Here is a 22,611-nt window from a genome sequence, read left to right as displayed (position 1 = left end):
CTTCCTTGACTGAAGAAAAGGTATTTTGGACAAATAACAAAACTGATTATTTCGGCAGTTACAGCAGCCAGAACTAAAAGAGCCACCTTGTCAGAATGCAGCATTATCCTGCACAAGGTGGCTCTTTTAGTTATGCCTGGGGGGGGGGGGGGGTGACAGGTTCCCTTTAATATCTAAAGTATATGGTCAACACTATAGGGGATGTCGCAAAAACAACATTTATCATCTATATACATGTTGTTCATGGGGCAATTTGATAGATGACAAATATATGATCACTGAATGTCTGACTGGTGAAAGACTGGAGAGAGACTGGTGAAACCTCACCAATCAAGAGAATGGGGGTTCCAAAATCCTTTTCCTTCCTCATTCATATTGGGGACTTTGTCACCCCCATTCCTATGATCTGTGGGGTCCCAGAGGCTGGACCTCCACTGATTGTATACAGTATGTATCATCTATCCTGTGCATAAGTGATTTCTGTTTTTTATAGGACAACCATTTTACAATGCTCTGGAAAATAAAATGTGAAAATCGTCTTATGGATTTTTACTGGACTACCCTTTGACATTCGGGAGGTAGACAGGCCAATACGTTACAGAAATAACATTTGTTAATAGTATTTTACTACTCTTTGCATGCTTTCCAGTGATTTTTGTAATATATGTAGGAGACAGAAGTAAATGGAAGGCAAAACAAGTTTGCCAAAAAATGAAATGCATTTTGCATTTAATTTTTATTGACTACAATATTCATAACAGTAAACCAGTTATGGAAGACCTAAGCTTGTCCGCTTGAGATGCCCCTATATGTCCCCACATAGTTTATAATACAGTTCACCCCTACACTGTAGACCACAGATGCCAGATTTCAGACACAGATGTACGCATAACAGTATGTCAGCCACAAAATGTACCCATAGTGCCTGCCCGATGTCCCATATAATGTCTGACACAGATATCTTTCATAGTGCCAGCCACAGATGCCCTACCACCTTACTAAATGGTGGTATTGGCCCTGCAACATGCCATCCCTCTTAAATACTTCCTTTACAGCAGTACCTCCTTCAGAACTAGAAGTAGGAAGCACATTGGAATGTCACTTTGAACTTATTCACATCAAATGCCACTTAAGTGTTGCGCACAGCCACTGGATTTCAAGAATGCTTTGCTATAAGAGGAACTCAGGCCTGCTTCTCATTGCAATTGTTGGGTCACCATTTTCAAGCAATAGATAGTAATTGATTATTTGTGTTCCAGTGCTGAAAAGGCACACTCTGAATGTACACTGTGGTATGATTGGTGCAGTGTTTAAAGAGGTTGTCCCACGAACAAAGTACATTTTTATTAATAGATCATGGAATAATAATAGGTTCCACAATTGGATGTGTTAAAAAGATGTTCCTGTGCTGAGATAATCTCATATATGTGTCCCTGGTATGTAATGTGTAATGGATGTTTCTGACCGTGTAGAGCTGCTCCAGTTCTTTGTCTTGAACATACCAGTAGAGATGGGAGAACCCGAACAGTAAAGTTCAGCGTCTGTACCGAACGCCTAGTGTCCGGGTTCGGCCCCCCCGAACACTGTTTTTTTCTTGCACTGTCATCTACATAACAGCATGGCAAACACTGCTGTCAAATAAGTTCACAGCAGTTTACCAGGAGAAATTTGTAATTTCTCCCGGTGAATTCTCTGAGGTCAGTGCTGCACCGTGAGACTTTTTCTTACTGAGGTAGCGGTGATCTCACCGGAGATCACCGCAGTTCATTGGCCCGGCTGGGAACGCAGCCACAGTGACCTTCAGTAACCTCACTGATGCTGTGCTCGCAGCAGCTTATTCTCTTACTGATTCTCATCCTGGACGGTCACATCTTGGCACAGTCCAGGTTGAAAACAGTTTATCCCCAGACATGGATTACAGCGTAGGATAGAACGACGGACAGATGAGGAATATGAACATAAACAATAATCGTCCAGCACATCGTATACTCAGGGCCAAGGGTATATTAACGTAAAAACCTTCCCAATATATTCAAACGGCATGTCGCCGGGTAAAATACTCTAAACAGCATAATTAACACTAAGAAGAAAGAGTATATACAACACCCACAAGGTAACCAATTAAAAATTCAATTTTTATTAGACGTATATCTACATTACATATAACATACTTCAATAAATTAGCGAATGAAGGAGGAAACAAAAGATGGTACATAAAGGGAGGGTCACATATCCACTATATGACCTGAGGGAGCAGGCACATATAGAAGATTATAAAAAAAGAGAAAAAAGGCCAAGTGCACAGGTGTTCCTAACTATGCAATAATCATATATGTACTACTACGTCACGACGGTATCCGGACTTACTATGGGTGAGCATTGCCTCTGATGTAATATGTGCTAAATGGATTTGGCGGTACCTTACTTATGACGAATATATATGTGATTACTGCATAGTTTTCTCTTTTTTTATAATCTTATATATGTGAAGTATGTTATATGTAATGTAGATATACGTCTAATAAAAATTGAATTTTAGATGAGGAATATGGTTGCTTTTTATTTTTGTTTTAGGAGATGATGGCTTTAATGGAATGGGTGTTATACTCACCTAACTGTGTTTGTTATTTTAAAATAAAAAAATAAAAGTGTTTTTTGTCTTATTTCTAATAAAGGACTTTATTCTTGCTGTCTCTTTATTTACCATACCACTATAGAATTAGTAATGGATATGTGACTTATAGACGCCTCTCCATTACTAAGCCGCGGGCTTGATGTCACTAGACAATACAAAGGTGACATCAACCACACAAATATGAACCCCACTTGCCACTGCCACAGGGCAAGTGGGAAAAGCCAGGCAATGCACCAGAATTAGCACATTTAATAGTTGCACCTTTTTTGGGCGGCTGAGGGCTGCTATTTTTAAGATGGAGAGGGCCAGTATCCATGGCCCCTTACCAGTCTAAGAATACCAGCCCCCAGCTGTCTACTTTAGCTTGGTTGGTTGTCAAAAATTGGGTGATCCCACACTGTTTTTTAAATTTATTTATTTAAGCAATTAAAAAAACAGCATTGGGTCCCCTCTAATCTTGATAACCAGCCTTGCTGAAGCTGACAGTTTTGCCTTGCTGGTTATCAAAAATACAGGGGAACCTACGCCTTTTAAAAAAAAATAAATTATTATTTAGAGCGCAGGCTGATGAAAACTCCCATCAGCCGCCGCCTGCTCTCACTGTTATTAGCGGCAGCAGGCATTAGTTGATGGGAGTAGTAGTCCTATCAGCTGACGCCAGTGACCGGAGGTAAACTTTTTACCTCAGATCACAGCTGTGAGCCCATGCTGTCATTGTACAGCATGGGAGCCGCGTCTGTCTGACTGGCGGTAATGATTTTACCGTCGATCACAAGCAGTGTTTGAGGTGCTGTCATGCACATGACCACGTGGCAAACACTGGACATTTGGGCCCCCCATTCAAGTGAATGGGGTTCGAGTTCAGGCAATGTTCTGGTACCCAAATTCTGTTTGCCCGAACCCGAACATCCAAGAGTCCGCCCATCTCTATATACCACAGCTCCTGGACAAAAGAAAAAGCAAGAGTATACAGGTAAGTCTGCATGGGATTACAGCTTGGCTTGTCTTTTGCATCCTCCCCTGCCCAGGAGATGTGGAACAATCAGACATATTCCTGTACGGTCAGACACATCCATTACACTGTACACAGTAAGGGCACATTTATACAATTATCCCATCACAGGAACGTTTTTTAACATATCCAATGTAGAACTCATCATAATTCCAAGATCTACTGATGTCTTGCCATCTAGTGGACGCGGCCTCATTCAATACACTTTTTGAAGGGGGGCAGCACCCACTAGATGGCTTCTACCCAGGTGTAAGCATATCGCATACATCACCACCGTTCCTGGCTTAGAAACCAGTGAATCCTCGCAGCGCACAGTGCATGCACTATGGAGGGGGATTCAAAGATCTGCAGTCAGAGTGACTGTAGACTTTTCCTTTTACACGAGACAACGCCTTCAATGTGAAATAATATTGGAACTACTGTATACATAGATCAAGGCTATTGCTTCTATGGGATACAGGTTACATATAAAACGCATCTCGAAAAAGCATGTTTTGTATTCACCTACCATCATGATATTCAAATGCAAACCGGCTCACTTTCTGGGTAAGTGTCATTAAAGCCCTAAAAAGATACACATAATTACGTCCCTTGACATATATTAAACTGTGGTAAAATGGAACTAACTGAATAAAGCTTACACTGTGAAGTCCAGCTCATCTGCCAAAGGGTTTGCATATCGCCGGATATGAAAGAATGTAAGATAAACCATGGTTATCAGCAATGTGTATCTGGAGATAGAACAAAGAGGAATAGTGTTACACATTTACATACAGGTCACAGCCCTATGTGTCATCAATGATCCACAGTATTCAGCCACATTAAAGCTTCCTATTGTTTTGAAGCAAAGGTTACTATTTGGCATAGTACCCAAATAACTATTTATTATGTAACAAAGGCAGGAAAGCGCTCTATATTATCACAATATTACTTTATTATGAAGTACCTAGTACTAGTTTATTATGGGCAAGTAAATAAAACCCTTAACAAATGTCAGCACATTTTCCAAGATCACGGTTATTTTATTCCACCCAGCCACCAAAAAAAGGCATTTTTTATGCAAGTCATAACTTCTTAACTAGAAAGACCAGAAGATCTAATAATTTTCAAGATAGCATTGCGACCCTCAACCTAATACAACTTGTTTGCTGTTTTCTATCCATGACGAACGCTTATCAAATCAATAACAAGTCTGTTGGCGCTGGTTTAAATTGCTTTTTACATGGGACAGAGCAAACTACATGGAGAGAACTGTTTTTTAGTTTTATCGTTCGGCTTCTATAACAGTTTCCATATTGTTACAACACATTCCCTGTCTATAAGGGAGGATGTGGTGTTAGAAACAGGTATTTTTGGGGCTGTATAAAACATGCAATCAGCTGCCGATGAATGAACGTTCGCTCTTTCATCATATGATTGCTGCCATGTTTACAAATGTCATTACTCAATGTATTGATTTTACACAATTGTATAAAAGATAATTGGAACAAACAATTAGTGTGGCTGACAATTTAAGACTCCACTATGGCAATACTTCTCTTCTAATCTCTTATAATGAAGCTTTTGTGAAAAGCAATGTACTAGGCTCCGAAGCATATGAACAAGTAGGGAAAAACCATTAAGGGTTGTTCTCAGCTTGTCTTCATAAGCGCACCACTCCCATGCACCATTTATTTTGGTTGGGGATGGAGTGCTCCTGAACTATGGACAATAATAATAATAATTTTTATTTATATAGCGCCAATATTCCGCAGCACTTTACAATTAAGTGGGGACATGTGTAACAACTCTGCTGGCATCACGGCATGGCCTCTCATCTCTCACACTATCTTACCCACTGCTCCAGGCCATGATGTGCTTTCTGTTTCTTGCCAGCTCCATATTCTGTTCCTCTGCTCTCTGCATGTTTCCTGGCTGTGTGCATAGGGGGGCGGCGCCTGAACTCTCTGGTTCTTATAGGAATCAGGTGCACCTGTCTAATGTGTTCCTGACCAATTACCAAGAGGCCTCCAGTATATAGTGCAGCTCCACCCAGTGGACTGGGCCTGTGCAATGTGTTAGCTCAGTTTGTGTTTTGCTTCTGAGTTTGCCAGGCCTTGCTCTGAGTTACTCCCTCTCTGGAGGCTTTTCTCTGTGTTCTTGCCTTGATCTTGTTGTCCGCCCTCCAGGAGGCAGAATATCCTGGTCCCTGTGTCTTTGTTCTTGCTTCTTGTCTTGTTCCATTTCCTTGTCTGAACATAGTCTTATCTTGGTCTCCTTGTCTGTGGCTTCTTTCCCTGTTGTGTCTTTCCTTGTGTTTCTCAGTCCGCTTATGCTCCGCACTCTTGCGGCTCTGCCTGCTCTGTACCTTTGTGGCTTTACCTCTGCTCCGCACTACTGCGGTTCTGCTCCATTCTACTCTGATTATCTTCTGCAGTAATCTCTTGCTGCAGCTCCTCTCAACATTCCTTGCGGTTCTGCTCTGCTTTGTTGCTGTAGAAACCTCTTGCTGCAGCTCCTCTCCACATTCCTTGTGGCTCCGCTCTGCTTAGCTTCTGCAGCTGCAGTAATCTCTTGCTGCAGCTCCTCTCCATATTCCTTGTGGTTCTGCTCTGCTTAGCTTTTATTGCTGCGCTATCTCTTGGTACTCTACCACTCCTATCCGCAGCCTTGCGGTTCTCTTCCTGTCTGTACAGGTCCCAACCTGTTCCTTCTTTCTCCTTTCCTTCTGGCTTGTTTCCGTACCTGCATCTCCTGTGTGAACAGGTCCCAACCTGTTCCTTCATACCTCATTCCTTTCTGCTTGTTTCCTTTCCTGCACCTCCTGTGTGAACAGGACCCTACTTGTTCCTCCATACTACATATCCGTACCTGCACCTCCAGTGTGAACAGGTCCCTACCTGTTCCTTCATACACCACATCAACCAGCCCAGTGTTCTTTGCTGTGCCTGCCAGCCCTGTGTTCTCTGCTGTGCCTGCCAGCCCTGTGTTCTCTGCCATGTCTCTGCCAGCCCTGTGTCTCAGCCGTGCCAGCCTACTCGTCTGAGTTTCAGCCGTGCTCTTCTGCCAGTCCTGCCTGATGCCCGCACCAATCCTGGTGTTCTTGTCTCCCAAGTGGGATCAGCAGCCTCAGCCAGACACCACCCTTGAGTGGCACCTGGCAGCTGCCTGCTGCACAAGCCTGACCTCACCATCAGAGGCTCCAGTGCAGTGAAAACCCAGGCAGCTGTCATAGTCACGCCCCTTCCAGGGTAGTCTGGTTTGTGGCACAGTGGGGCCACAAACCCCCCGAGCTCACGCCCACCAGTCAAGGTGTGAGCGTGACAACATGTACAGACAATAAATTCAATACAAGTTAAGACAATTTAAACAATGACATTAGGAGTGAGATCCCTGCTTGCAAGCTTACAATCTACAAGGAAATGGGGGGACACAATAGGTGAAAAGTGCTTGTTATTTCAGGTCTGGCAATTTTATTAAATAGGGATTTTCATATAAAGCTGCATGATCCGGTCTTAAGCCCATGTGTTTAAGTGCAATAGTGCAGTTATTGTGTGCATGGAGGGTGTGGATACAGATGAATAGTAGGGTGCAGATTCAGAATAATATTTGGAAGGAGGGAACAGGGCAAAGTTAGTTTACTGAGTAGTTCATGTGGTAGGCTTGTTTGAAGAGATGAGTTTTCAAAGCGCGCTTGAATAGGTCAGGGCTAGGTATCAGTCTGATCCTCTGGGGAAGTGCATTCCAGAGAGCTGGCACAGCACGAGAGAAGTCTTGGAGATGGAGGTTCGGATTACGGGGGATGTTAGTCTTAGGTCATTTGTAGAATGGAGGGCATGTGTAGGGTGATAGACAGAGATGAGAGAGGAGATATAAAGCGGTGCAGAACTGTGGAGAGCTTTGTGGGCGAGAGAGATGAGTTTATATTGGACCCTGTAGTGAATGGGTAGCCAGTGTAATGACTGGCACAAGATGGAGGCATCGGTGAAGTGGCTGGACAGAAATATGACCCTGGCTGTCGCATTCAAGATGGATTGGAGAGGAGAAAGTTTGGTAAGAGGGAGACCGATTAGAAGAGAGTTGCAGTAGTCCAGATGAGAATGAATAAGAGCGACAGTTAGAGTCTTAGCAGTTTCAAAGGTGAGAAAAGGTCGGATTCTGGAGATGTTTTTAAGATGCAGGTGACAAGAGAGAGTGAGTTATCGGATATAGGGAGTAAAGGAAAGTTCGGCGTCGAATATGACCCCAAGACAGCGGGCATGCTGCTTGGGAGTTATGGTTGAACCTCCAAGGTAATTTCGATGTTAGGTAGAGGGAGGTTAGTAGAGGGGAGAAACACAAGAAGTTCCGTTTTGGAGAGATTTAGTTTCAGATAGAGGGAGGACATGATGTTAGAAACAGCAGACAATCCTTGGCATTTTGAATTAGGGTAGGGGTGATGTCAGGGGAAGAAGTGTATAATTTGGTGTCGTCAGCATAGAGATGATACTGGAACCCAAATCTGCTGATTGTTTGTCCAATAGGGGCAGTGTATAGAGAGAAAAGGAGGGGGCCTAGGACTGAGCCCTGTGGAACCCCGATAGTAAGGGGACGAGGAGAGGAAGAGGAGCCGGCAAAAGATACAGTGAAGGAGCGGTCAGAGAGGTAGGAGGAGAACCAGGAGAGGGCTGTGTCCTTGAGGCCTATAGAGCAGAGCATAGTGAGGAGGAGCAGGTAATCCACAGTGTCAAATGCGGCAGACAGATCCAGGAGAATCAGCAGGGAGCAATGACCTTTGGATTTAGCAGTTATTAGATCACCAGAGACTTTAGAGAGGGCAGTTTCAGTGGAGTGTAAAGAGCGGAAACCAGATTGTAAGGGGTCGAGAAGAGAGTTATCTGAGAAATAGTGGATTAGACGGGAGTGGACTAAGCGTTCCAGGAGTTTAGAGATGAAGGAAAGGTTAGAGACAGGTCTGTAGATAGCAGTGCAGTTCTGGTCCCGGGATGGCTTTTTAAGTAAAGGGGTTATGATGGCATGTTTAAGTGAGGCTCGAAAGATATCTGAAGAAAGAGAGAGGTTAAATATTTTAGTCAGGTGAGTGGTGACCACTGGTGAGAGAGACTGCAGGAGAAGTGAAGGAATGGGGTCCCTGTTGCAGGTTGTAGGCCGTGCAGAAGCGAGGAGCTTGGAAACTTCTTCTTCTGAAACAGGCTCAAAGATGTCTAGTGAGCTTGAGGTGCAGCAAGGAAGGGGATACAGGCACTGAGGAGATTGGGCTGAGATATCCTGATGGATGTGGTTGATTTTTTCTAGGAAATAAGTGGCCAGATCCTCACCGCTGAGGTTGGTGATGGGGGCCTGTACTTTAGGTTTCAGGAGGGAGTTTAAGGTTTCAAAAAGTCATTTTGGATTGTTGGATAGTGAGGTGATGAGGGTGGTGAAGTTGGATTGTTTGGCCAGATGAAAGGAAGAGATATAGGTTTTGATCATGAACTTATAGTGGATGAAGTCTTTTGCTAAGAGAGATTTTCTCCACTGCCGCTCTGCACACCTTGAGCAACGCTGAAGTAAGCGTGTTTGCATTGTGTGCCAGAGCTGCCGTTGTCTGTGTCTGTTCCTTCTGTGTGTAGAAGGTGCTGCTTCATCCAGGGCATTGGACAGTTTGAACCAGCGGTATGGTTGCGCCATTGTCTCAAAATGTGCGCCCTCAGACGCTACTATAAGAGGCAGCTTTGTCTGTGCGACAGAGGAGCACAGTGGTTTCACCAACCTCAGAGTAGCGTTGCAAGCTCTATCGCCAAGAAGATCAGCAAATTGATAGACTGCAGGGGTGGCCGGTAACGGAGGTAATGAGCAGTACATAAAACAATTAAAAAGCTCCAGAGAATGGAGAGGATTTTTAACAGCATGTAAATTGCAAGGTTTTTTTTGTTTTGTTTTTTACACAAGCAGTTTGCAATTTTGCCGTTTATGAAAATGATAACAACCAATTAACACATGAACACCCAACATAGCCAGTGTTCACTCACTCTTTTTGCTGCATTACTGGCATTGGGTAAATACAGTGCCTACAAGTAGTATTCAACCCCCTGCAGATTTAGCAGGTTTAATAAGATGCAAATAAGTTAGAGCCTTCAAACTTCAAACAAGAGCAGGATTTATTAACAGATGCATAAATCTTACAAACCAAAAAGTTTTGTTGCTCAGTTAAATTTTTATAAATTTTAAACATAAAAGTGTGGGTCAATTATTATTCAACCCCTAGGTTTACTATTTTGTGGAATAACCTTTGTTTGCAATTACAGCTAATAATTGTCTTTTATAAGACCTGATCAGGCCGGCACAGGTCTCTGGAGTTATCTTGGCCCACTCCTCCATGCAGATCTTCTCCAAGTTATCTAGGTTCTTTGGGTGTCTCGTGTGGACTTTAATCTTGAGCTCCTTCCACAAGTTTTCAATTGGGTTAAGGTCAGGAGACTGACTAGGCCACTGCAACACCCTGATTTTTTGCCTCTTGAACCAGGCCTTGGTTTTCTTGGCTGTGTGCTTTGGGTCGTTGTCTTGTTGGAAGATGAAATGACGACCCATCTTAAGATCCTTGATGGAGGAGCGGAGGTTCTTGGCCAAAATCTCCAGGTAGGCCGTGCTATCCATCTTCCCATGGATGCGGACCAGATGGCCAGGCCCCTTGGCTGAGAAACAGCCCCACAGCATGATGCTGCCACCACCATGCTTGACTGTAGGGATGGTATTCTTGGGGTGGTATGCAGTGCCATCCAGTCTCCAAACGTCACGTGTGTGGTTGGCACCAAAGATCTCGATCTTGGTCTCATCAGACCAGAGAACCTTGAACCAGTCAGTCTCAGAGTCCTCCAAGTGATCATGAGCAAACTGTAGATGAGCCTTGACATGACGCTTTGAAAGTAAAGGTACCTTACGGGCTCGTCTGGAACGGAGACCATTGCGGTGGAGTACGTTACTTATGGTATTGACTGAAACCAATGTCCCCACTGCCATGAGATCTTCCTGGAGCTCCTTCCTTGTTGTCCTTGGGTTAGCCTGGACTCTTCAGACAAGCCTGGCCTCGGCACGGGAGGAAACTTTCAAAGGCTGTCCAGGCCGTGGAAGGCTAACAGTAGTTCCATAAGCCTTCCACTTCCGGATGATGCTTCCAACAGTGGAGACAGGTAGGCCCAACTCCTTGGAAAGGGTTTTGTACCCCTTGCCAGCCTTGTGACCCTCCACGATCTTGTCTCTGATGGCCTTGGAATGCTCCTTTGTCTTCCCCATGTTGACCATGTATGAGTGCTGTTCACAAGTTTGGGGAGGGTCTTAAATAGTCAGAAAAGGCTGGAAAAAGAGATAATTAATCCAAACATGTGAAGCTCATTGTTCTTTGTGCCTGAACTACTTCTTAATACTTTAGGGGAACCATACTGAATTCTGGTAGGTTGAGGGGTTGAATAATAAATGACCCTCTGAAAAGACTTTTCACAATTTAAAAAAAAAATAAACAAAGAAATAACATTCTTTTTTGCTGCAGTGCATTTCACACTTCCAGGCTGATCTACAGTCCAAATGTCACAATGCCAAGTTAATTCCAAATGTGTAAACCTGCTAAATCTGCAGGGGGTTGAATACTACTTGTAGGCACTGTATGTGTTTATGAGATGTGGTGCAATCATATTGTTTACGCATTAATTAAGTCAATTAGGTAATTAACCCATTCACAGCAAGAAAATATTACACATTATAAGTACTGAGTAAAGAATAACAGCTTGCTTAAAGTGAACTTGACACCTAATACATGCTGCCCAAACCTTTGGCAAAACGTATTAGTCACTTGCTGTAGGATCCCAGCCATGTATGCTTTACCCTGAAAAGCAGCAGCATTTCAGAGAAAAACATGCTTTTAAAAGCTGCTGGGGACAGAGCCGTGCTCTGCATTAGTCGTACAGGCGGGTCACCGGCGGCTTCTCCCTGCCCACTGACAGTGACTGACAAGTCTCTTCCTATAAGCACTGTAGGAGCAGCTCGGTCCCACAGAGGCTAAAGCAGGCTTTATCTGAAGTGAAGCAGCGTTTCAGGGTCAAGCATACATGGCTAGGATACTACAGCCAGTGGCTGATACATGGTGGCCACAGTTTGGGCAGCATGTATCAGCTGACGGGTTCCCTTTAAAGGGAACATGTCACCAGTAAAAACGATATTAACCTGCAGATATGGGGTTAATCTGCAGGTTAATATCATTACCTGCCCAGCGTCTGCACGTAGCCGAACTCTGCGGGGAGAAAATGCACCTTATTTTCCCCGGCAACATTCTCGTTTCAGTCATGGGGGAGGCACCAGCGCTGGGACAGTCACTGCTCGGAGTATACATCGTGGCTATACTGGAATGTGGTAATCTTATCCCATTTGAGTTTTTCTATATTTATATATTTACTTGATAATATATACTTTCAGTATCACTTGCAGCATCAGCTACAGCTATACATTATTCCCACAGTGTTCATTTAGACTTATTATATTTACACATTTTCCACTTCCATGCAGCATGATTCCTCCCCATTTTATTTTAGTCACATGTCATTTTTATTAACCCCATCAAATGCTGTGCCAGTCTTCCTTTTTTGTGTGTCCCTCTCACTTAATACTTATAAAAAGACGTTTACTCTTCAACATTACTTGCCTTACTGACTTTCTATTGGTTTCTTTTTGTGTTTTTTGCTATAAAATTCTATGTAGAGAAAGTGGGGGAGGAGAAAGGAGAAAATAGAGGTGGAGCTCCTCCTTCCTCCCTTTTATACACAAAATCATTTCAGTAGCAACGGTCATCTCCTGTTTTCGTAATGGAAAAGTCTGTCTTCACTAAATACTGATTTTACCAGTTAATTGAGAATTTTGAGAATAAATGATCAGTCCTGATGGGAAAAGAAGCTGATTTTTCTGATAAGATATATTGCAAAGTAGCTCATTTTTATGTGTAATATTAATTTATGAAATAAAAAATATCATGATTGTTACACTGCTCTTTACCTCCCAAACAAGCCTACTTCACCACCCTTATCACCTCACCCTCCAACAATCCTAAACAACCGACACTTTTCACTCCATCCTCACTCCTAAAGTGCAGGCCTCCATCACCAACCTCAGTGCTGACGATCTGGCAAATTATTTCATCGAAAAAACTGACCATATCCAACAGGAAATATTTTCTAAATACACTAATATCAAGCCTTTTCCTCCCACATTTCATCAAGCTCACTTTGTGTCTTTGAACCAATCACAGAAGACATTCCAAGGCTCCTCACGTCTTCTCGCTCTACTACCTGAACCAGTGACCCTATTCCCTCTCACCTTCTTCAGTCCCTCATTCCCAGCTATAATCACCAATCTAACTAAAATATTTAGCCTCTCTCTTTCATCCGGTATCTTTCCCTCCTGTTAGGATAGTGTAGCAACTCTATTGGGAAAATAGGTAACACATTAAAAACTGCAACTGATCCTGCCGATCCTTGTACAGACTTGAGATCATGACCCTACATTCGATAGTGGTTCCTTCGTGAGTTGAAATAGCCCTAACCACAGAATAGACAATGGCAACCCAGCCTCATGCTGCCTGAAAGGCCATTGCGCTTCACATTCCTTCTAAAGAACCTGAGGACAGAGCAGAGTGCAGTAACATACAGAAGGGAAAGTGTGCTGAAACAGAAAGAGATCCCATAGTGAGTAAAACAAACCACGAAAAACAAGGTAAAGGATTAAGTATGTACTGTTAGACAATATGCCCCCTACTTCCTAAAAAGAAACAGAAGATAGGTGCAGGGTAAAAAAAAAAAAAACAGTAGAGAGATAAACCCTAGCTGTTTTTTCACTGACCGGCTTAACCTACAGCAGTATGGCTGGACATCCAATTGAGACTATCATCAGAAGAAAATACCAGCAGAAGGAAATTATATAAAGCCACATCCGAAAGGTGATAGGGCAGACAAGTGAGTAAATGAAAACACTTGTTACCCTAAAAAGACTGAAGCAAGGATAACAGAAACTAAACACTTGGAGAAAAGGTATCTTCTGTGGCTCGATGGACAGAGATGCCTTCACCTTGTTCCAGTCATTAAACTGGTTGTCGAACCAATGCAGAGTACAATATAATCTTGTCAAACTCATCCATAAAGCTCTCCACAGTTCTGCAATGCCCTACATCTCTTCCCTCCTCTGTATATCAGCATAATCGTGCCCTCCGTTCCACTATTGACCTAAGACTAACATCCTCTATAATTCGAACCTCCCACTCCCTTCTCCAAGACCTCTCATGCTGCGCCATGACTCTGGAATGCACTACTCTGGACAATTTGATTAATTCTCAGTAGTTACAGTTTCATGTGTAATCTACCCTAAAAACGCATTTCTTCAGAGTGGCCTGTCACCCAACATCACAAATCTCACTATTCCTTTTTGCTCTTCCTAAATTTTCCTTAAGGTACCTTCACACTAAACGATATCGCTAGCGATCCGTGATGTTGCAGCGTCCTGGCTAGCGATATCGTTTAGTTTGACACGCAGCAGCGATCAGGATCCTGCTGTGATATCGCTGGTCGTTGAACAAAGTTCAGAACTTTATTTGGTCGTCAGATCGGCGTGTATCGTCGTGTTTGACACCAAAAGCAACGATACCAGCGATGTTTTACACTGGTAACCAGGGTAAACATCGGGTTACTAAGCGCAGGGCCGCGCTTAGTAACCCGATGTTTACCCTGGTTACCAGCGTAAAATGTAAAAAAAACAAACACTACATACTTACATTCGCGTCCCCCGGCGTCCGCTTCCCACACTGACTGAGCGCCGTAAAGTGAAAGTGAAAGTACAGCACAGCGGTGACGTCACCGCTCTGCTGTTAGGGCCGGCGCTCAGTCAGTGCAGGAAGCGGATGCCGGGGGACGCGAATGTAAGTATGTACTGTTTGTTTTTTTACATTTTACGCTGGTAACCAGGGTAAACATCGGGTTACTAAGCGCGGCCCTGCGCTTAGTAACCCGATGTTTACCCTGGTTACCCGGGGACCTCGGCATCGTTGGTCGCTGGAGAGCGGTCTGTGTGACAGCTCTCCAGCGATCAAACAGCGAAGCTGCAGTGATCGGCATCGTTGTCGCTATCGCTGCAGCGTCGCTTAATGTGTAGGTACCTTTAGAATCTAATCTCGTATTATCTGTGTACACACCCTCCAAGCACTTAATAGCACTCTGTATCTGTACCTGTACAGAAACTGGCTGGTGAATGGTTCATGCAGCATTATTTGAATGTCCTATTTATTATATTGATAGCTGGAGATCGTACACTACTAGCACTTTTACTAGTTACCTTTTGTGTTTATCCTATTTCCTCAAAGACTAAACTTGCAAGTGCAGCGCCCCAGAGTCCTGGTTGCTGCAGTAATATTATTCCTCCACCGGGGGGAGTGATATTACGTCTGGAGGCAATAAAGGAGATCTCCTGTCCAGGTATCACAGACACACCACACACTTCACACTCCAGTCCACCAGGGGGAGCAAAGGTTCTATCTATTAGGCCACTCCTCACAGTTAGGTAAAACTGGTGGGTTGGTTAGGAAGTCAGGGAGTTCCTGGCTGGAGACTGAGAGAGAAAGGTCTCTAGGCCGAGCTGTCTGGAGTGATCTCCAGCAGATCCAGACTACGGTCTGAGGAGGACGAGGGTACACGGAGCTGCGCATGCACCCCATGCGGAGGCATCCTAAGAAAGAGACATTGAAAGGAAGCGTGTTCTAGTGAGTGAGCAATGAAGGCATAGCAACAAGTGGATACCAGAGAGGATAGTAGACGTGAGGAGCTGCATCCTTCTGGTGCGCGTTCCGGTAGCCAGAATACCGAGGGAGTAAAGTGCTCTACGCCATTGCTTCAGAGACTGGCATGTTGTGAATTCTGTTCTCGAGCTCCCTCCTGTGGTTATGAATGGTACTTCGGCGAGTTCTGTTCATGGACTCCCTCTGGTGGCTGTGAGTGGAGCTGCTGATTCTGAGATTCCTTCTCCAGCTGATCTCGTTCAGGTCTTGGCTGCTGCTCTATTTAACTCCACTCAGATCGTTACTTGAGGCCAGCTGTCAATGTCCTAGTACTGGTTCAGTTCTCTTGGATCTTTCAGATGACCTGTCTACTTCAGCAAAAGCTAAGTCCCTGCTAGCTTATTTGTTACCACTGTGTTTTTGTCCAGCTTACTATTTATCTTGTTAGCTGGAAGCTCTGGGATGCAGGGAGGCACCACCGCGCCGTGAGTCGGTGTGGTGGTTTCTTTTGCTCACTCTGCGTGGTTTTTTGTTAGTTTTTTATGCTGACCGCAAAGATACCTTTTCTATCCTCTGTCTGTTTAGTTCAGTCTGGCCTCCTATGCTGAAACCTATTTCATTCCTGTGTTTGTGACTTCCATCTTAACTCACAGTCAATATATGTGGGGGCTGCCTATTTCTTTGGGGAATTTCTCTGAGGCAAGGTAGGCTGTATTTTCTATCTTTAGGGGTAGTTAGCTCTTAGGCTGTGAAGAGGCGACTAGTCAGAGTCAGGAACGCTCCACGGCTATTTCTAGTTGTTGTGATAGGATTAGGGCTTGCGGTCAGCAGAGCTCCCACTTCCCAGAGCTCGTCCTGTATTGCTAGTTTGCTCATCTGGTCATTTCTAGTGCTCCTAACCACCAGCCCAACATAACAGTACAGCTGGCCCACAAAGTGTTAATGCATCTCAATAGAGGGATAAGAGAAGTTCTGAGACCATTTTTTTTTCTCTGCAGTGTGTTTTGTATTTCTTTTCCCCTTAACCTCTGGGTGGTTCAGGACACAGGTGTAGATATGGACATTCAAGGTCTGTCCTCTTGTGTGGATCAACTCACTGCAAGGGTACAAAGCATTCAAGATTATGTAGTTCAGAACCCGATGTTAGAACCCAGAATTCCAATTCCTGATTTGTTTTCTGGGGATAGATCTAAGTTCCTGAATTTCAAAAATAATTGTAGACTGTTTTTTGCTTTGAAACCCCGCTCCTCTGGTGACCCCATTCAGCAAGTAAAAATCATTATTTCTTTGCTACGTGGCGACCCTCAAGACTGGGCATTTTCCCTTGCGCCAGGAGATCCTGCATTGCGTAATGTAGATTCGTTTTTCTGGCGCTTGGATTGCTTTATGATGAACCAGATTCAGTGGATCAGGCAGAGAAAATTTTGCTGGCTTTGTGTCAGGGTCAGGATGAAGCGGAGGTATATTGTCAGAAGTTCAGAAAGTGGTCTGTGCTTACTCAGTGGAATGAGTGTGCCCTGGCGGCAATCTTCAGAAAGGGTCTTTCTGAAGCCCTTAAGGATGTTATGGTGGGATTCCCCACGCCTGCTGGTCTGAATGAGTCTATGTCTTTGGCCATTCAGATCGATCGACGCTTACGTGAGCGCAAAAATGTGCACCATTTGGCAGTGTTTCCTGAACAGAAGCCTGAGCCTATGCAATGTGATAGGACCTTGACCAGAGCTGAACGGCAAGAATACAGACGTCAGAATGGGCTGTGTTTTTACTGTGGTGAATCCACTCATGCTATCTCTGATTGTCCTAAGCGCACTAAACGAACCGGCTAGGTCTGCCACCATTGGTACGGTACAGCCGAAATTTCTTTTGTCCGTTACTCTGATTTGCTCTTTGTCGTCCTATTCTGTTATGGCATTTGTGGATTCAGGCGCTGCCCTGAATTTGATGGACTTGGAGTTTGCCAAGCGCTGTGGTTTTTTCTTGGAGCCCTTGCAGTATCCTATTCCATTGAGAGGAATTGATGCTACACCTTTGGCCAAGAATAAGCCTCAGTACTGGACTCAATTGACCATGTGCATGGCTCCTGCACATCAGGAGGATATTCGCTTTTTGGTGTTGCATAATCTGCATGATGTGGTCGTTTTGGGGTTGCCATGGCTACAGGTCCACAATCCTGTATTGGATTGGAAATCAATGTCTGTATCCAGTTGGGGTTGTCAAGGGGTACATGGGGATGTCCCATTGTTGTCTATTTCGTCCTCCCATCCTCCCTGAGTTCTTGTCAGATTACCGGGATGTATTTGATGAGCCCAAATCTAGTGCCCTACCTCCTCATAGGGATTGCGATTGTGCTATTAATTTGATTCCTGGTAGTAAGTTTCCGAAGGGCCAACTGTTCAATTTATCTGTGCCAGAGCACGCTGCGATGCGGAGTTATATAAAGGAGTCCTTGGAGAAAGGGCATATTCGCCCGTCGTCGTCACCGTTGGGAGCAGGGTTCTTTTTTGTGGCCAAGAAGGATGGTTCTCTGAGACCTTGTATAGATTACCGCCTTTTTAATAAAATCACCGTCAAATTTCAGTACCCTTTGCTGCTACTGTCTGATTTGTTTGCTCGGATTAAGGGAGCTAGCTGGTTCACCAAGATAGATCTTCGAGGGGCGTATAATCTTGTGCGTATTAAACGGTGCGACGAATGGAAAACAGCATTTAATACGCCCGAGGGCCATTTTGAGTACTTGGTGATGCCATTCGGGCTTTCTAATGCTCCATCTGTGTTTCAGTCCTTTATGCATGACATCTTCCGAAAGTACCTGGATAGATTCATGATTGTATATTTGGATGATATTTTGGTCTTTTCGGACTATTGGGAGTCTCATGTGAAGCAGGTCAGAATGGTGTTCCAGGTCCTTCGTGCTCATTCCTTGTTTGTGAAGGGGTCTAAATGTCTCTTTGGAGTTCAGAAGGTTTCATTTTTGGGCTTCATTTTTTCCCCTTCTACTATCGAGATGGACCCTGTTAAAGTTCAGGCCATTTATGATTGGACTCAGCCTACTTCTGTGAAGAGCCTTCAGAAATTTCTGGGCTTTGCTAATTTTTACCGTCGCTTCATCGCTAATTTTTCTAGTGTTGTTAAACCATTGACTGATTTAACCAAGAAAGGTGCTGATGTGGTCAATTGGTCCTCTGCGGCCGTTGAGGCTTTTCGGGAGCTGAAGCGTCGTTTTTCTTCTGCCCCTGTGTTGTGTCAGCCAGATGTTTCGCTCCCGTTTCAGGTCAAGGTGGATGCTTCTGAGATTGGAGCAGGAGCTGTTTTGTCTCAAAGAGGTACTGATGGCTCTGTGATGAAACCATGTGCTTTCTTTTCTAGAAAGTTTTCGCCTGCTGAGCGCAATTATGATGTGGGTAATCGAGAGTTGTTGGCTATGAAGTGGGCATTTGAGGAGTGGCGACATTGGCTTGAGGGAGCCAAACATCGCGTGGTGGTCTTGACGGATCACAAGAATCTGACTTATCTCGAGTCTGCCAAGCGGTTGAATCCTAGACAGGCTCGATGGTCGCTGTTTTTCTCTCGCTGCAATTTTGTGGTTTCGTACCTTCCGGGTTCTAAGAATGTGAAGGCTGATGCCCTTTCAAGGAGTTTTGTGCCTGATTCTCCGGGAGTTCCTGAGCCGGCTGGTATTCTCAAAGAGGGGGTAATTTTGTCTGCCATCTCCCCTGATTTGCGGCGGGTGCTGCAGGAGTTTCAGGCTGATAGACCTGACTGTTGCCCAGCGGAGAAGCTGTTTGTCCCTGATAGATGGACTAGTAGAGTTATCTCTGAGGTTCATTGTTCAGTGTTGGCTGGTCATCCTGGAATCTTTGGTACCAGAGATTTGGTGGCTAGATCCTTTTGGTGGCCTTCCTTGTCATGAGATGTGCGTTCTTTTGTGCAGTCCTGTGGGACTTGTGCTCGGGCTAAGCCCTGCTGTTCTCGTGCCAGTGGGTTGCTTTTGCCCTTGCCGGTCCCGAAAAGGCCCTGGACGCATATTTCCATGGATTTTATTTCAGATCTCCCTGTCTCTCAGAGGATGTCAGTTATCTGGGTGGTTTGTGATCGCTTCTCTAAGATGGTCCATTTGGTACCTTTGCCTAAATTGCCTTCCTCCTCTGATTTGGTTCCATTGTTTTTCCAGCATGTGGTTCGTTTACATGGCATTCCGGAGAACATCATGTCTGACAGAGGTTCCCAGTTTGTTTCAAGATTTTGGCGGTTCTTTTGTGCTAAGATGGGCATTGATTTGTCTTTTTCTTCAGCTTTCCATCCTCAGACAAATGGCCAAACCGAACGAACCAATCAGACTTTGGAAATATATCTGAGATGCTTTGTTTCTGCTGATCAGGATGATTGGGTGTCCTTCTTGCCTTTGGCTGAGTTCGTCCTTAATAATCGGGCCAGCTCGGCCACTTTGGTTTCGCCTTTTTTCTGTAATTCTGGTTTCCACCCTCGTTTTTCTTCAGGGCAGGTTGAGCCTTCGGACTGTCCTGGTGTGGATTCTGTGGTGGACAGGTTGCAGCAAATTTGGACTCACGTAGTGGACAATTTGACATTGTCCCAGGAGAAGGCTCAACGTTTCGCTAACCGCCGTCGCTGTGTTGGTCCCCGACTTCGTGTTGGGGATTTGGTTTGGTTGTCGTCTCGTTTTGTTCCTATGAAGGTTTCGTCTCCTAAGTTTAAGCCTCGTTTCATTGGGCCTTATAAGATTTCTGAAATTATTAATCCTGTGTCATTTCGTTTGGACCTTCCAGCTTCTTTCGCCATCCATAATGTGTTCCATAGGTCATTGTTGCGGAGATATGTGGCTCCTATGGTTCCCTCCGTTGATCCTCCTGCCCCGGTGTTGGTTGAGGGGGAGTTGGAGTATGTGGTGGAGAAGATTTTGGATTCTCGTATTTCGAGACGGAAACTTCAGTACCTAGTCAAGTGGAAAGGTTGTGGTCAGGAAGATAATTCCTGTGGTTGCCTCTGATGTTCATGCTGCCGATCTTGTTCGTGCCTTTCATTTGGCTCGTCCGGAGGCCTGGAGGCTCTGGTGAGGGTTCGGTGACCCCTCCTCAAGGGGGGGGTACTGTTGTGAATTCTGTTCTCGAGCTCCCTCCTGCGGTTATGAATGGTACTTCGGCGAGTTCTGTTCATGGACTCCCTCTGGTGGCTGTGAGTGGAGCTGCTGGTTCTGAGATTCCTTCTCCAGCTGATCTCGTTCAGGTCTTGGCTGCTGCTCTATTTAACTCCACTCAGATCGTTACTTGATGCCAGCTGTCAATGTCCTAGTACTGGTTCAGTTCTCTTGGATCTTTCAGATGACCTGTCTACTTCAGCAAAAGCTAAGTCCCTGCTAGCTTATTTGTTACCACTGTGTTTTTGTCCAGCTTACTATTTATCTTGTTAGCTGGAAGCTCTGGGATGCAGGGTGGCACCACCGCGCCGTGAGTCGGTGCGGTGGTTTCTTTTGCTCACTCTGCGTGGTTTTTTGTTAGTTTTTTATGCTGACCGCAAAGATACCTTTTCTATCCTCAGTCTGTTTAGTTCAGTCTGGCCTCCTATGCTGAAACCTATTTCATTCCTGTGTTTGTGACTTCCATCTTAACTCACAGTCAATATATGTGGGGGCTGCCTATTTCTTTGGGGAATTTCTTTGAGGCAAGGTAGGCTGTATTTTCTATCTTTAGGGGTAGTTAGCTCTTAGGCTGTGAAGAGGCGTCTAGGCAGAGTCAGGAACGCTCCACGGCTATTTCTAGTTGTTGTGATAGGATTAGGGCTTGCGGTCAGCAGAGCTCCCACTTCCCAGAGCTCGTCCTGTATTGCTAGTTTGCTCATCTGGTCATTTCTAGTGCTCCTAACCACCAGCCCAACATAACACTGGCAGGACAATCAATTCCAAGTTGGCTGCCCGATCTAAAATACCTAAGAAGACAGGTGGCAACTTGTGGGGGTCGGGGCATCTGTAGGGTCCCTATAAACAAGCCTCAGGCCATCAGTCATACGGGTTTTGTTCTATCTGACCACGGGGAACAGAGAGAGAAGAGTAACAGCAGTGAGGACTTCATTAGAGCTTAAGCAAGTGAGGACCTACTGTGTTACTGTGCGCATAGGAAGGCTATTGCATTCCACCTGGAAAAGGAGACTCTGGATTTGCCTTCAGACCAGCCAGACTCTGCCTACCCCGTGATCCGGCGCCCAGGACTGTGGACACTGATGCCTTCAGTAAAAGGTAAAGAGACTGCCACCTTGTGTCCTCATTATTCACCGCGCCTTACACCATCACCATCTACACTTCTGGGAAGCCCTGGGGATACACTTCACCTGTGGGAAGGTATACCATCTAGCTGCCATAACATCACCCCAGCGGACCCCTAAGCAGCGTCGGTCACCCTGACCGAATACCACAGGTGGCGTCACAAACATCATACAAACTTTCCTTTTCATTGGCCGTCCCTCAAAGGGCCATGGACCGGGTCGGGCCACCGTGACATCCCCAGAACCGAGAAGGACCCGGTACCGAGTACCCCATTGCCCTTAACGTGGGGGTGCTCCACAAGCAGGGCCCTCACTTCTCTTGGTACAGTGGCATGTAAAAGATTGGGCATCATTGGTCAAAATTACTCTTATCGTGAACAGTTAGGCTAAGTTCACACTAGGCGTTTTTGTTGCATTTTTTCTCTGCTGCAAATCCTGAGTGTTTGGCGGGAAAGAAGCTGTGGCAAATACGGGTTTCTTTCAAATAAATGGGTGAAAAACACAGAAAAAAAGCCTAAAAAGAAATGACATGCTCCATGTCCCCCACCCCCAAACAAAAGAAATAAGCTGTATGCATGAGATTTCTGAAATCCCATAGACATAGCTGGTATTGTCAAATGCAGCTGAAAATTAGCTTAAAAAAATGCAAAAACGCCCAGTGTGAAGAAAGCCTCAGGCAAGTTGAAGATGAAATGCTCTCTAAAAGGCCTAAAGTTAAAGATGACACATATCCTTTGTATTTTAGGCAAAAGAAAATATATTGTGATCTTTTACATATTAAAATGACAAAGGAAAATAGGAAGATGCAAAAGTTTTGGACACACTGCATGGTTAGCACCTAGTAGCACCCCCTTTTGAAAGTATCACAGCTTGGAAATGCTTTTTGTACCCAGCAAAGTCTTTCAATTCTTGATTGAGGGATTTTCATCT

General features: G+C 44.7%; 1 protein-coding gene across 4 annotated transcripts in view; it reads right to left on the bottom strand.

Moving 5' to 3' along the window:
• The window catches only part of LOC143815894 (membrane-bound glycerophospholipid O-acyltransferase 2-like), a 240,873-nt gene that overhangs the window by 75,628 nt on the left and 142,634 nt on the right, over positions 1–22,611 (bottom strand). For 3 of the 4 annotated variants that reach the window (XM_077295635.1, XM_077295639.1, XM_077295636.1), the window contains 2 exons: positions 4,289–4,378; positions 4,156–4,211 (listed from right to left, as the gene is read on the bottom strand). The exons of the other annotated variant lie outside the window; for it this stretch is intronic. In XM_077295635.1, the coding sequence (XP_077151750.1) occupies positions 4,156–4,211; positions 4,289–4,378 (146 nt within the window). The remainder of the gene's footprint in view (positions 1–4,155; positions 4,212–4,288; positions 4,379–22,611) is intronic. 4 annotated transcript variants of the gene reach the window in all.

This window comes from Ranitomeya variabilis, chromosome 3 (assembly GCF_051348905.1).
Source record: "Ranitomeya variabilis isolate aRanVar5 chromosome 3, aRanVar5.hap1, whole genome shotgun sequence".
NCBI lineage: Eukaryota > Metazoa > Chordata > Amphibia > Anura > Dendrobatidae > Ranitomeya > Ranitomeya variabilis.
Note: the sequence above shows the minus strand (reverse complement) of the source record. Positions and strands in the feature narration are given on the sequence as shown.